Here is a 15,387-nt window from a genome sequence, read left to right as displayed (position 1 = left end):
ATCAATAGCTGGGAGACCAGAAAGCGACGGTCTCCGCCCCTGGATACGCTCCAGCCATACACAACGTCGGCGGAGATTCTGGAGCGATTGAAATAGCGGTCCAAGTAACGCCGCATGGCTGGGGTTAAGGGGGTCGTAAAGGAACCACTGGATCCAGTCAGTCAGAACAAGATCTTCACTGAGACGGTCCAGAAAGAGCTGCGATGCCAGCGCCTGCATACCGAGTATGCGTTAAACCCGCTCATAAAAGGTAGGTGGGCTGGAAGAAGGCGCTTTTGTCAAATGCAGGTAGCCCGTGACAGTTCAGTTACAAGGGCACTGAAAAAGCGACTTGTGGCGTTTTTTTCACACTTAACGACCGTCGCAGCATTCCCCCATGGCCACATGTTCAAAATTCAGGTGCTTGGCAATCATGGTTCATGTTTATGACAATTGCAATGTCTTGGGGGCATGTAATCAGCTTTTGCGACCTTCTAACAAACGAAGTCAATAGGGAAACCAGATTCACTTAAACACTATACCAACAACTGCAGTGTTTCACTTAACAACGGTGGTGAGAAAAATTGTATAAGTGGGGAAAAGCTCATCTAACGAATATTTCACTCAGCAACATAAATGTTGGGTCGTAACTCAACTACCTGTATTGCTTCCTTTCCCTTCCTTTTTTTTAAAAACATATCCTAGCCATTGAATGTAATAAACACCTGATGTAGGCCGTATTGATATGAAAAGGGAGTGGGACGAAACAATGATAATGACCTGACTGAAATCATGGGTTCTCTGTGTATGTTTGTTTTTATTTTTATAGTTATAATGTACACTGAAGATTGCATTTAATTTTGTTGTACCATGTGCAATGACAATAAAGTAAAGTAAAGTAAAGTATGCGTGTTTTTGGTTCTGCAAAAGTCAGCATTTCAAACTAAATGTTACCCAAAATATTCCCAAAACAAATCAAGGTAAGAAAAAAATATTAACTTTTTCTTTCTCTTATAGAATAGAATAGAATTTTATTGGCCAAGTGTGATTGGACACACAAGGAATTTGTCTTGGTGCATATGCTCAGTGTACATGGTAGTTTAAAGCAAAGTTTAAGAGTGCCTTAATTTGAAGATCAGCAATAGCTAATTTTATAATGTTGCTTTTGCTCTCCAGTTCATGCCTTAACTGGGAAACCTGCCTCTTGGCATGATAACTTAGAGGAACCTGAAGATGGTAAGATTCTGTTACAGTATTTTTTTTTGAATTGCCGTTTGTTATGGATGCCACTGATATTTTATTATTATGGTTGGTTGCAAGTGAGCCAGATGTTTAGACTGTTATCACAAAAACGTGAAGTCACAGCTGCCAGTCCTTACTTACGTTTGCTTTCATATGCAGTTTTCGCAAGCACCTAGGATGTCTTACTTTTATTATTATGGTTCATTGTAGTTAGCCAGATGTTCAGATTGGATGTGGCATTTTTGACCACCGATCCCAAGGATCTGGGATAGGCAGTGTGGATGTTGGGTGATATTACAGACATCATCACAAGATGTAAGGTGTTCCAAATAAAGCTGTTTTTTTCAATGGACTCATGATGAATTTGTCAATGCTGATGGTTTTCAAGTGGTGCTCGTTGTTTTGGGATTGCACCCGAGGGACCTATTACTAATGGTACTTCCTTTGCTTTCTTAAAGTTCAAAAAAGTGCTTACATGTCCTGTCTTTAAAATGGTGCCATCAAATTTGGCTTCAGCCCTTTTATTCACATAAGCCTATCTCAATCATATTAGTCCTTTTTGGGTTAACCAACATTGTGTAAAATTCTGCAAAGAAATTAGGGCATGAGGTAAGGTGGGGAGGGGAGAGGATTTTTTTATATATACTAAATCTGCTTTGCAGGATCCACTCTGGGTCGGTCACTGGGACCAGAGGTTTAGTCTTCAATGCTTTTGGCCTCCTGCTGGAGCCCATCCTCAGGGAACTTCTTTCTCATCAGAATGTGAAACAAAACACATTCAAACACAAACAAAAATCTAAAAGTACTCTAAAACAAAAAGTGAGTGCTTTAGATGGGTGTAAGGGTTGCTTCTTGGCCAAGATCAACTGTGGGACTTTTTTTTTCTCTCTCCTACATTTTCAGAAAAGTATCTTCTGCAATATTTTGTATGTCTATAAATTATACAAAGTATTGTCTAAAACTAATAGCTGGATAGAAGTTTTCTTAAGAATTGGAATGGAACCAGATAGATGCCAAGCAAAATCCATTTTCAGAAGTCAAAATCTAGATCAGAATGAGAATCTATGACACAAAAATATGAGCATGTTACTAGGTAGAAATTATTCATGAACTACAATTTTGCATTAAAAACAGGAAAAGGTCAAATGCATAGTTTGACATTAAAGTATTATGTCAAAAGGAATATATGCCTTGCAGTTTTGCTTCATTAAACACACAAGACATAAAGGCCTGCCAAAACTGCTTAGCTTTTTCCCAGAAAGAACAATTAAAGCAATTTAATAAACTAAAAATTTATGCGTTTGGTGTTTTATTTTATGTCATCTTGTGACAGTATTTCTTGAATAGCATCATATACTGTATATTCCAAAGTTTAAAAAAATACCTAATACTGATAAGAGACCTGTAAAAGATACGCAAACCAAAATGCCATTAAATGTTAAATAGAACTCATTATTTACATAACTCTAAGTCAGGGGTCGGCAATCTTAAACACTCAGAGCCATTTGGACCCATTTTCTATAGAAAAGAAAACACTGGGAGCCAGAAAACCCTTTTGACATCTAAAATGAAGATAACACTGCATATATCGTTTTTTACCTTTATGCCAGTGGTGGGATTCAGCCAGTTCGCACCACTTCGGGAGAACCGGTTGTTAACTTTCTGAGTAGTTTGGTGAACTGGTTGTTGGAAGAAATCATTAGGGCAGAGAACCGGTTGTTAAATTATTTGAATCCCACCACTGCTTTATGCTATGAACTAGTATGAAACTAATGTGTTGCATTTATGAAATCAATGAACTGCTACAGAGTTCATTGAAAAAACAAATTTTTATTTCTGCATGCAACAAAAACATTTTGGACTCCAAAAAAAAAAAAAAGACACTGGGTTAAAGGTTACTTTCAAATAAAATACTCAATGTCTATTTGAGTCCTCCTCCTATTTATGAAATAAAAAGCTGAACTTAAATTATCCACTTGCAGCAAACAAAAAAATGCTGTCTGCTTCTATGTGCCGTCATCCTTTTATCACATGTTCTGGAGGGTTAATGTAAAGCTCAATAAATTGCATGCCAGCGGGTGTCGCACATTGGCGCACATGTATATTTTGAGCAACAGGGAGCCGCAGCAGAGGGATGAAAGAGCCACACGTGGCTCCAGAGCCACAGGTTGCAGACCACTGCTCTAAGTAAAACTCACTATATAACTAGTTCCACAAATTTACTATTTCACACCCACCTAATTGAAACAACCTAATAATGACTGTCAATGCTTTAACCCAACAGCTGAATTCCTACAGCTTATTCATCATGCTGCACTTGAGCCCCCCAAGAAATACTCAGAACCACAAAGTGAAAGTCAGGAAATTGGTTGGTTTTCCACACCATTGGTAAGTAGGATTTCAGGGAAAGCTAAATATTGTGGGACAAGCAGCACCCCAAATTTTGAAGTACTGTCACATAGAGGAATGTTATATTGAAGCATCCAACACTTTGTTCCTTCTTCTATTTCAATGCTCTTACGTTATAATCATATTCTCTTTCACAGATCAGTATCAACCGGAACGATACTAGGCTGCACTTCCCAAGTCGGAGCACTGAAATCAGCAGGTACATGGCTGCTTTGTGGCGCCTGAAGCAGATGACCAAAAGTAAATAAGGGCATAGTAACATTGCGGGATCTTACTGTGAAGATGTTGTAATTGGTTATTTTAAGAAAGGAAGCTGTCTTGCCCTTTGAACTTTTAGCGGTTACAATAAACTTGTTCCCAAATTGTGTGTATGTGTTTCATAAGATACCTAGGCAATGAATTTCTCATCCGTAACTACGCCATCTGTCTGAATACTTATATGCATGAACGATTAATGCACAATTCATGATACTTGAAGGGAAGGAGCAATTTAGTGCATTATGTGAAGGAAGTAATGGAGAGGTCAGACACAGGCACTACTGCCATATTTGCAGACCCAACATTGCTTTTGCATAATAGGCAAAGAACTGAAAGACTTTGATATCCTCCCCAATTATTTCAGTGTGTGTCTTCTCAAACCTTAAAAAAGGATGAAACTATCAATACTTTTTAATTCACTTAAGGCATTTTCAAACTAGTCTGAAAGGAAAGGCAACAAAAAGCATCCATTTGCCATTTGTGTGTGAATAGTATTGTGCTCAGAATCAAACAGAAACATCTGCCATTCCACAGCACACCCATAACCAGAAATTCAAGTTCCATATCCGTTCATGGTTATATGCCAATATTGTGTATGGAGCTGGGCTCAAAATGTCATTCCATTTCCAATCCTGATCATGAACGGCTCTTAATTTTCTGCCTCATCTTTTTGCCAGGCCTCTTCTGAAAAGAGAGGGAAAAAAAATATAGAATTCACTTGTATTATCAGCATAGTCACACATTGTTGTGGCTCCGGCCCCCAAGCCTGTCCTCATGGAGCAGGATGACTCAGAGGGAGGGGGAGGAGCCAACAAGGCCTCCCTCTCCAGGACCCTCCTCTCTGGCTCCACCCCAGGTTCCAGCTACAGGCCAGGAGGAGGAGGAGCTGACAAGGCCTCCTTCTCCCAGACCCTCCTCCTCTTCCCTGGCAACGCCCCAAGCTCCAGCTGCTGAGGATCAATCCTGGATCGACCCAAGGCAGCGACGAAGAGATAAGCGTGCGCAGCAGAGGAAGGTGTGGCGGGCTCAGAGAGTGCTGAGTCACAGAGCCACACCCCACAGGGGATAAAAGCGGGTGGAGCTGCCATTGGGCTTTGTGACAGACAAAAAACTACCCAGCGTGTGTTGCAGCTCGGGAGTTAAAAGCCTTTCTTTCCTGTAAGCTTGGCAACGGGACTTGGACACGAGTGCTTTTATCTCTGTCCGAGATAAAGACTTCAGAACTTGGCAGCCTCTGCACGGTCGCTGCCAAGTCTTGTGCTTCCTACAGAAGAATCAGGTCTGCGTCAAAAGGACTGTGAAACTCGCGTTTCTCCGTGAAGTGGGAGGGGGGACAGAACACACATGCTCCTCTAGTGAGTCAACTGTAGCATGTAATAACCCAACTGTAACTTACTTTGGCACCCCTTTTTCCTGCTTTGCCACTTCCCTTCTTGTGGGCTTTGCTAGCACGGAAGCTGGACACATCATTGTAGCTTTCTTTGGTGTTCCATTTGGACCCTTTCTTTTTGCCACCAAAGCCGAATTTCTGATTCTTGTAACGTCTTTTTGCACTTGGTCTGAAAGAAAAGACAATATGTCAGTCACGACTGGGTATTTGTTCCTACAAATTAAAAAAAAGATACTCTGGCCCATACATGTTCAGTTTCTTCAAAAAGCCAAATATTACACTTTCTACCAGACTGTTTCAGTAAACATTCCTCTTTAATCTTTAAGGATCGGGCTTTCTTATGCACAGTCACCCATGCCCTTGTTACATCCCGCCTGGACTACTGCAATGCTCTCTACATGGGGCTCCCCTTGAAGGGGACCCGGAGGCTTCAATTGGTTCAGAATGCGGCTGCGCGGGTGATAGAGGGAGCACCTCGTGGCTCCCGTGTGACACCTCTCCTGCGCAGTCTGCACTGGCTCCCAGTGATCTTCCGGGTCCAATTCAAGGTGCTTGTTATCACCTTCAAAGCGCTCCATGGCTTAGGACCCAGGTATTTACAGGACCGCTTACTGCCGCCAGTAGCCTCACACCAACCAGTGCGCTCTCACAGAGAGGGCCTCCTCCGGATACCGTCAGCCAAACAATGTCGGCTGGCGACCTCCAGGGGGAGGGCCTTCTCTGTGGGGGCTCCCGCCCTCTGGAATGAGCTGCCTCCGGGGCTTCGTCAACTCCCTGACCTCCGGACTTTTCGCCGCAAGTTGAAGACGCTATTGTTTCGACGTGCAAGACTAGCTTGAATATAGTTTTAATTTTAGGGTTTTAATTAGGGTTTTAAACGGAGTTTTAAACTGTATTTAAATTTTTAGGCCGTTATTGAATCAGTTTTTTATATAGTTTTTAAATTTGTATTGTATGTACCGTTTTTATTGGCTGTGAACCGCCCTGAGTCCTTCGGGAGAAGGGCGTTATACAAATATAATAAATAAAATAAAATAAATAAATAATCTAACAAAAAGACTATTCAATCTGTATTCAAGAACATTTTGTAAATGCTAGATGTTAGCACCCGATTTAAATTTTCTCCATATGTACAAGTCGCAACATAGTTAGTTCTGCTTTATAAGACAGTTCTTGCATTTTGGGAATGCAAGTCTTAAATGTTCATATTTATGATATACCATATTTATCGGTGTATAAGACACACTTCCCCCCCCCCCGCACCCAAAAGTGGGTGGAAATATCTTTGTTTTATACAGCAAATGTTCCTGAAGCCCCGCCCACCTGCCAGCCCCCACCCTTCAGCCTCCCAGCAATTTGCCTCCTTGCAGCAAACAGTCTGGTCTGCATCAGCATAGTCTGATTTAGCACGAGCAGCTGATTGGCAGTTGGATCTGCCTCCCAGAATACCACCTATCATCAGCTGTTCCAGGCTGCAGGGATCGCCGCCGCCTTTGCATGCCCCATTTTCAGCCTCTACACATCCCATTTTCAACCCGTTCCAGGTGGCGGGGATTGCTGCTACTGCCACCAATCCCCGCCACTTGGAATGGGCCAAAAATGGGGTGCACGGAGGCCAAAAGTGAGACATGCAGAGGCCAAAAATGGGGCATGTGGAGGCAGCGATGGTGGTGAACCCCACAGCCTGGAACACCGGATAGGTGGTATTCTGAAAGGCAGATGCAACCAGCAATCATTTGCTCATGCTAAACCAGGCTGTGCTGAAGCTGACCAGACTGTTTGCTGCAAGGAGGCAAATTGCTGGGAGGCAGAGGCAGATTTTTTTTTCTTGTTTTCCTCCCCAAAAGCTAGGTGCGTCTTACTAGTCCAGAGCATCTTATAGTCCAAAAAATACGGTAATTCTTTTTAGCTGATTTTATACATGATGCTCACTCCTTTGTTTCATTCTGTTATTAAGGCTTCTAAAAGACACTTTTTAAACATCTTGAAAATGACAGGAGTGCATACAATCACTGACAGTCCCCCAAATAAAGAAATTGCACCACAGAAATTATGATAACCTTTGACCTTGGTTGTGTGGACAGCCACTTGTCTGAAATGGTATAGTCCAGACGTCTCCAACCATGAAGACCCCTGGTATAGACTCTCCTGCTCGTATAGGGAGTTGGACTAGATGACCTCCAAGATCCCTTCCAACTCTTCTATTTTATTCTATTCCATTCCATTCTATTACAAAAGACTCATATTCAGAACAAAGATGCACTTTACTCTTACCCCTTCTTTATCGGCTGCCTCTCTGTTCCTTCCTTCTTCTTCTGAGGCTCGGATGATTTTTCACCTTCCAGGAATTCCAGCTTGTCCAAGAGACCTTACATGAAAGAAGGAATAAGGGGCTACAGCCTTCTGGCGCTCTAAACCCTTGGATCCCAAAGTTCTGTAATATTTTATGCATATCGAACCAAATTTAAAGAAAGTCATTCTATGGTTAGCTTAACATAAAGAAGTGTTTACTTTTTAGAAAGTCCTAAATACATCCAATCACTGACTACCAAACAACATAACATTGGGCTTGTTAAATCTACAGTGATCTTACTGGATTCCCAAATCTATCAACCAGAAAACGGATATTTTGAGGTGAGTATCTCTGGATCTGGTAGTTTGTTTTCAGTTCATAAGCCGATTATTCACAAAATAGCCACTCTTCTGTCCTCAAATTTTCTTTATTTCAGCTGTCTATATGAAACCGTCAGCTGACTGATGCAGCTATTAAACAAAGCTTACAGAGCCACTAAAATCTGTTAGTGGCTCTACGATCCAAATTCTACTTTTTCTTTTTTGTAGTGAATTAATAGAATGGAGAAAAGTAGGCAAAAGGAGAAAGGAGGGGCCGTGGATAGCTCAGGCTGTAAGGAGCCTGTTATTAGAACACAGTAGCCTGCAATTACTGCAGGTTCAAGCCCGGCCCAAGGTTGACTCAGCCTTCCATCCTTTATAAGGTAGGTAAAATGAGGACCCAAATTGTTGGGGGGGCAATAAGTTGACTTTGTAAATATACAATTAGAATGAGACTATTGCCTTATACACTGTAAGCCGCCCTGAGTCTTCGGAAAAGGGCGGGATATAAATGTAAATAAAAAAAAAAAGTCTGCAGAAAATCAGAAGTCAAAGGAAAATATGAATGACCATAGCTGACATTTAATGGAGGATCCCTTATCAGTTAACATAGGTGCTGATTGTCCAGTTGTAAATATAAAACTGTTGCCAACATATAGGTGGTTTGATGATTCAGCCACAGCAGACTATTTACTGGCACAACAAGCCTTTATTAGGCAGCTGATGCCTAGACTCATGTTTTCTTGTTATCACAGCTTCTTACTCCTTTTCTAAAATTGAGAGGTGGGAAGGAAGTGACTCACCCTTCTGATATTTTTTGACTGCAGTCAACATTGTGGTCTTCTCTTTCTGTCTTTTCTGCAACACGTCAATTTGAACCTATCAACAAGAAATCAAACATGAGCCTTGCTCTCCCTTGTACCTGAACTTTTCCAAAATGTTCCAATTTTATGGATCTGCAGGTACATACGGTTGTCATACAGCTTCTGAGGAATCCTGTCTGTTGACTGAAAATCTTCCAAGCAAAACAATTTGAATGAATAGAAAGGATTTTGTCATCCAATTGCAAGTGTACCTGTTTGCCGTATTTTCTTAGGGCACGGAGTTGTTTGGCCTTTTCAGACTTTTCCATGGCTTCTTTTTTGCTCTTCAGCTTTTCACGAATCTAATGCAAAAGAATATGATTTTTGTTGTTTTTTTAGCAGATGGAAGCATACTCCTACCGTTTAGACATGACAAAGACTTTTTCAGGTTTTTGTAACAATGCTACAGCGTTTTAAATACGTTATTAAATTTTATCATCACTTTACATCTTCAGGGCCTATTCCGACAAGGTTCACCAGAATTTCACATTATGCAAGATAGCCATGTCAGAATACATATCCAACCATAATACATAATAGTCAAAGCAAAAAGCTATTTTAGGCACACAAATACATATTCAAGTTCAATGTATTGTAACTTTAGATGGCAACTTTCACTAACTTAAGGACCACACTGGATTTCACACTGCACATCATTCCAAAAGTGAGTGGAGCCGGGTCCCAAAGTGGGAGGTGGAGAGGACATAACTTAATTTTAACCTTTTTTCAAAAATTGATTAATAAGATAAAAGCTGCTCCCTTTTTCTTTAACAATAAGGGACATTGTGGGACTGAATCCCTTTTCTTTTGTAGAAATCTCCCCTAAAAACACTATAGTATTTGCTGCCTTGAATTACTTATAAAATAATAAAGGTGGGATAAAAATCTAATCTATAAATAAAAACTAAATGGATGTTTCTAAGGGGGAGGGATAAACTCTCCACAGGGAAAAAGATCAGCCTGAATTATAAGGAGGAAATGAAGAAATGAGATAGGTTTCATTTATTAAAATTTATAGCCCATCAAAGTTTCCAAGACTTCAGGTAGCTCAGAAAAGTTGATAAAAAACATAAAAGCATTATTAAACACATAAAACATTATTAAATACTATGCATTATGTCTTAAAATTAATAGTCTAAGATATTGTGAAAACTAACATTGTTTTTACATATCTCCGTTTCCTGTTTTTCCCAGCAGATGTTCACTTGTTTTATTTTAGATATTCACTGGCATAAATAATACTAACTATAAAATTCTACATTTCCATATGAAACTATTTTGCATATACATACAATAGAAAGATAAGTAGATGATTAAAAGCTATGGAATAAATGAAAGACCAAAAGTTACAATATTTATTTCAATATTGTTACTAAGGAGGATTTTGCATTAAATGGTAATTATATATGATATAATTACATAGAAGTAATAAAATCTAGTAACTTATTCTGTATGTTCTAAAAAGGAATTTAGAGAAGTAGAAATACGACTCCAATAGTAAATCCCTTTTAATATTCTGTGCTAAAAGAATAAGCAGCATATCTCAAAATAACTAAACAACAATACAGGTCTATGTCTAATTGGTCCCATATCTTTTATCAAGAATGAGTGAAAGAAGAGCACTGCAGTATAGCAAGGTAATAGGCCCTTCTATATTACAGGACTTTTAGCTGCATAGGTTATGCCACAGTATATAATTTTGACTATTAGTTATATGAAGATTAGGAGGCTTAATGTTACTCTTGTCAATTATGTAAACATAACCACATTAATTCCCATTTCTACATTTCTGTGCAAGCTTTGAAACCAGTATCTTCAAAATTTTAGAACAGACGTGACACAAGTTTCTCTCCAACAGAGCAACACTCATTAATAATGACAGCTAGAAGAGGTGTGAAATATCTTACTTTTTGCATCTGCTGATCAGATTTTGCCATCTCTGCAAAATAATCATCAGGCCGCCTTGTGGGGATTTTAAACTGATGTAACCGAGGTAATGCTTCCAGAACAGAGGCTTGGGCTTGATGATAACTGGGGAAATCAGAACCAACATTACTATTTCTAATCAATGGCTAAATATTCCATAAATTTCAGGATTCATGACCTATTAAACATACACTTCACCAAAATCAAAAATATCTAGTCTAGCTGCCCTTTCATGCTGAAATCATTACTGCTATGGAGGCATTCAAGAGGTAAGCTTTTTAATATGCATTGTCCAACAACTGCAGCTGTACAAATAGTGTCAATATGCTAATGTTGATACATGTGTGCGGTGGGAAGTAAAAGAACTTATTATTAACATTATAGCAACATATAGTTTATACACAGTGTGGTGGACCAGTTAACACACATTATTAAGCTATATTACTTTTTGTTTCGTATATAAGAATCCATTCATTATGGATCAGTGCCCTATATAGACCAGTCTACCACTTCATGTGAACTCACACTGTATCATATATTGTGCATGAGAATGAAACAAAGGCTGCATATAAGACTCACAGCATAAGAGAAACTTTTTCCTCATACACTAAGACTTACAAGTTCATTTCTCTTTTAAAGTCATCTTCAGGGTCAACCGAATCCTTTTCAACTGTGTTTTTAGAAGCTGCACCAGTGACATTTGTTTGCAGCGGAGACGTAATATCAAGCCTTTCAACCCAGGACAGGTTTCTTTGGAATTCAGACAAGCATCGTTTCAATCCATCCTAGGAAAATCATATTAATTCTACATAACCTCAATGCTTAGATGTTTCTTCATATCAGTTAATATGCCGTTTTATCCAAACTACCATTCAGAATGGTTGCAGGTGATATTCATTTTAAAGCAAGCAACAAGATTTTGCACTAACACAGCAATTTCTCTCAAAAAGCCAGATTCCAGTTACATGCCCATGAGACAAAATGTGCAATATTTAAAAATTTTAATCAATGAATGTCAGGTATTCTGGGTTTAAGATCCTCCTAACAAAGATCTACATAGAAAACCTAGTGCTTTGTTACACTGACAGCATGCTCCACAAGTCTTTCCTCATATTACGTTCATATTATGTTCATATTACGGTACAGTAGGTTCGTAATATATCAAACAGAAAACACTGTACCTTTATAAATGGAGTGTTTTACTTGCCAACATTTCCAACTTTTTTTTTCAAAAACCAAGGAATTAAAACTTGTAACCCATGAATGACACCTAATCTAAAAGGTTGGACCCACCGAGCTGTCAGATAAACAGACCAAACCAAACACCAAATGCTTGGTGTTGAATTTAGAATTCCAATTCGGTGTATTAAAAGGCTGATGTTTTAAAATGCAAAGTAAATGAGTTGTTCAAAAACAACCAAAAAAATTCAAACAACTGATATCATAGTACTTACCACATTATTACAGGCTTTTGGTCGTCCCTCCAACACAATATTTAAGCCCGGTTTCAATGAACCTTTAGCAAAGGCTTCCTGAAGCTACATTGAAAAAAGGTAGTATTTATGTTAACGCATTACAAAATTAATATATACAAATATAAAACTGATCCCACTGATAATAGAAGTGAGCATGTGACATCAAAGCACATAAATGAGCACACAAGGGAAAAGAAACATCTTGTCAGTGATTTCCAAGCTACAGCATTTATCCTGATGCCACATGAGTACTTCTGGTTTAGATTAGATACTATGTATTATACTGTGCAATTCTTAAGTGTGGCATAATAACTGTCATTAATACACTTTAATATGCAAGTCTAAACTCACTATACTTTCAGGCAAAGCCCCTTAACCTATTTGGGATAACAGACTGTTTTAATTATTACTAAGATAATTCAGCCTCATCTTAGTGACAATTGGTCAACCTTATCTGACCTCAGACTCTAAAAAGGGCAAGATTACAGGGAGACAAGAAATTCTATGGTTGCAGATATATTCCTGCAGAAAGACAATGGCAAACTATTTCTATACCCATTCATGGTTGAGTTAATGTAGTCATCAAGGATATCATTATCTTAATACAATATAGCAAGTCACAATAATACAAAAATGGAAACATGTGCATAGTTACATCACAACACAATTACCATCTTTATGCACAGTACTTGCATACCAATGTCTAATTGTTAGTTATCTCCCTTACAGATGTCCCAAAGGTGCTTTTTCAGGAGGCAACTGGACTTTTGTTTTTTCTTTGAAGACGTTTTCTTTGTATCCTCAGAGTCAACGATAAACCTCCAAATGCTTCATTGATCCTCTAAAATAGGAGTCACCAACCTTTCAGACCTTAGGGACCACTAAATTCATAATTTTAAATCCCGCGGTCCACTACTATGATTTTTAAAAAAAAGATAGATAGTATTTAGTACAATATAAAAATGCAAATTATTTTTCTATAGACCACTAAAATTTTCTCACAGACCACCAGCGGTCCGCAAGACCACCAGTTGGTGACCGCTGCTCTAAAAGGATGCAAATGACCAGCTGTCCACAAGAAATATATATCCTTCCATTCCCCACCATCTAGTCAGAGCTGAAGAACCTTTAACAGATTGTTGGAAGGGACCTTGTAGATCTTCTAGTCCAACCCCCGCCTCCATCGCCCAAGCAGGAGACCCTACACCATTTCTGACAAATGGCAGTCCAGTTTCTTCTTGAAAGCTTCCAGTGATGCAGCTCCCACAACTTCTGGAGAAGTGAAACATCTTCAAAGAAAAACCAAGAAAGTCCAGTTGCCTTCTGAAAAAGAACCTTTGGGACAGCCATGACCTGGATGACTGAGAATCTCTATAGACTCTCCCTTACAGATATCTCTACCTTTATGATAATCATGTTTTGAATGTTTGAAACACCTTGTATAAATATTAAATAGAATTATTTTAGCTATTTAAATAAGTGCATATCTCTGATTACAATGCAGCTACAAGTAATCTAAAGCAGCTATAAATCTTAAGATTATTGAAATTGTATATAATTGTCCTAGACAAATTAAAGCAGAATAAGAGAGTTGGAAGGGATCTTGGAGGTTTTCTAATCCAACCCCCTGTTCAGGCAGAAAATCCTATACCATTTTAGGCAAATGGTTGTCCAATCTTTGCTTAAAAACCTCCAAAGCACTGCTCCAAAACAGCAGTGCTCCATGTCAGCCTGCATTTAACAATTCACACAAGATATTTTAAAATTCAGCTTAGATGTACAAGAAAAATATCTAACTGAATGGAAAAAATGATTGAATATACGCAAAATAGATATCAGATTAAGAGATATCAGATTGCTTTTGAATGATTAGGATGTATTTATCTTTGATTTGTATGGGGGAAGTTAGGATTTGAGAAGAAGGGGAGGATTATAATTTGTGTTAGGGAAAATTTAGTGAATGATTGTTTTTTCTTTTGAACTATGCCTTGTGTTTGTTCTGGGAAGTGGGGGGGGAGTGAGGAGGGTGGTTTTGGAGGGAGGGGGGAGGGATGAAGTGGGGGGAGGGGGGAAAAAGGGGGGTAAAATTTTTTGTAAAAACTTTTTCAATAAAAAAAAATTCAGCTTAAATGTTAGTTTCATTCCTATAGTTTATACACTACTAGAATATTGGGGTGTTTCTCAGGTGCCAAACATACCTCTTGATCTGCTACAACAGATTCTTCAGAATCAGAGGATAATGACAATTCTTGCTCCATAGCTATGGGTGGCATCTTAGACTGCTTTTTGAGATGTTTTGAATTTTGCCTCCAAGCTATATCAAAACCAAGAAAATAATCAGACAACATATTGCAAATTCAAGCCATGGAACAAATTCAGAATTGGACTGCTAACGTCATCCTTTCCTCAGCAAGGCACATACAACGTTAATCAATGAGGTTTCCCCCATCTATACATAATCATAAAACATGATTATGCTTCATCAAACAGAACTCTCAGCTAATCTAAAACCTGATTTAATAGTTAAAAGTACTATTGAAAGTGTTTAACTGTCATGAAGTACTAAAAGTACTTGTGAAAAGTACTGAAGTGTTTAACTATCATGACTTTGCTTTATATTTGTTTTAATCCAAGCCTCTATATAAGGAAATCCACCTCCCCTTGGAACAGTTACTTTAAATTAAATGCAATGATATTCCACGTAAGGTCGGCATTTTGTAATTTCCATCTTTTTTTTGCTTTTAAAATAAACAAAATATAAAACATGATAATCTACAGCCTATTGAATGTCCAATTACTCCCCTCCTTCCAATTATTAATTTTGCATTAAACCGAATCTAAAATTCCTTCCAGACTTCCATTTTTCGGGAATCCACTCTATAAACTATCTGCTTAAAAAATTCGATGCGGTCCCTATTTTAGAGATTAGCTATGATCGATGCTTTTGTGCCTGTGCGCTTTAGATGTTTCTTTTTAAATTTCTAAAGGCGTCCTACTCACTTTGATCAACCGGTCCCCGATTAATTCAACTTTGCCCGAAAAAAGCCCCTTCAGCCAGCCAACCACCCTCTCGAACACCACGAGGAATTGTTAAAAAAAAAAAGACTTCCGCTTTCCGTGGCTGTTCCATCTATTTCCGGTTCCGCTCCACCAAAGGGTCAGCCTTGTCCTGGGGACGCTGTCGCCATGGCAACCCCTTCTCTTCCCTCGCGCTTAGCCTTAGGGCCGCATC

General features: G+C 38.9%; 2 protein-coding genes across 3 annotated transcripts; one reads left to right on the top strand and one right to left on the bottom strand.

Moving 5' to 3' along the window:
* The first annotated feature begins 3 nt into the window (after window positions 1-3).
* CFAP144 (cilia and flagella associated protein 144) lies at window positions 4-4,078 on the top strand. Of its 2 annotated transcripts, XM_058178183.1 has the most exons (4): window positions 4-250; window positions 1,156-1,215; window positions 3,506-3,609; window positions 3,768-4,078. In XM_058178183.1, the coding sequence occupies exons 1-4, from the start codon at window positions 115-117 to the stop codon at window positions 3,876-3,878; spliced, it is 411 nt and encodes a 136-aa protein (XP_058034166.1). In that variant the 5' UTR covers window positions 4-114; the 3' UTR covers window positions 3,879-4,078. The 2 variants fall into 2 exon arrangements, with proteins under 2 accessions (XP_058034166.1, XP_058034167.1); XM_058178184.1 differs by lacking the exon at window positions 1,156-1,215.
* Window positions 4,079-4,286: 208 nt separating this feature from the next.
* Window positions 4,287-15,267, bottom strand: EBNA1BP2 (EBNA1 binding protein 2). The gene is made up of 10 exons (XM_058178182.1): window positions 15,156-15,267; window positions 14,354-14,469; window positions 12,135-12,218; window positions 11,299-11,465; window positions 10,662-10,785; window positions 8,967-9,056; window positions 8,695-8,770; window positions 7,553-7,646; window positions 5,285-5,447; window positions 4,287-4,572 (listed from the first exon to the last, which is right to left on the bottom strand). Exons 2-10 carry the CDS (start codon window positions 14,426-14,428, stop codon window positions 4,525-4,527), a joined length of 921 nt encoding a protein of 306 aa, XP_058034165.1. The 5' UTR covers window positions 14,429-14,469; window positions 15,156-15,267; the 3' UTR covers window positions 4,287-4,524.
* Window positions 15,268-15,387: the final 120 nt, after the last annotated feature.

The sequence above is a fragment of the Ahaetulla prasina genome, chromosome 3, assembly GCF_028640845.1.
Source record: "Ahaetulla prasina isolate Xishuangbanna chromosome 3, ASM2864084v1, whole genome shotgun sequence".
Classification (NCBI taxonomy): Eukaryota; Metazoa; Chordata; class Lepidosauria; order Squamata; family Colubridae; genus Ahaetulla; species Ahaetulla prasina.
Note: the sequence above shows the minus strand (reverse complement) of the source record. Positions and strands in the feature narration are given on the sequence as shown.

Excerpts from the sequence above, each read along its gene's own strand:
- CFAP144 (XM_058178183.1), top strand. The coding sequence starts at position 115 with ATGGCTGGGGTTAAGGGGGTCGTAAAGGAACCACTGGATCCAGTCAGT. Across the intron at positions 251-1,155 it reads GTTAAACCCGCTCATAAAAG|TTCATGCCTTAACTGGGAAA; the intron begins GTAGGTGGGCTG and ends TTTGCTCTCCAG. Across the intron at positions 1,216-3,505 it reads CTTAGAGGAACCTGAAGATG|CTGAATTCCTACAGCTTATT; the intron begins GTAAGATTCTGT and ends TTAACCCAACAG.
- EBNA1BP2 (XM_058178182.1), bottom strand. The coding sequence starts at position 14,428 with ATGCCACCCATAGCTATGGAGCAAGAATTGTCATTATCCTCTGATTCT. Across the intron at positions 5,448-7,552 it reads AGGCAGCCGATAAAGAAGGG|ACCAAGTGCAAAAAGACGTT; the intron begins GTAAGAGTAAAG and ends CTTTTCTTTCAG. Across the intron at positions 4,573-5,284 it reads CAGGAAAAAGGGGTGCCAAA|AAGAGGCCTGGCAAAAAGAT; the intron begins GTAAGTTACAGT and ends CTCTCTTTTCAG.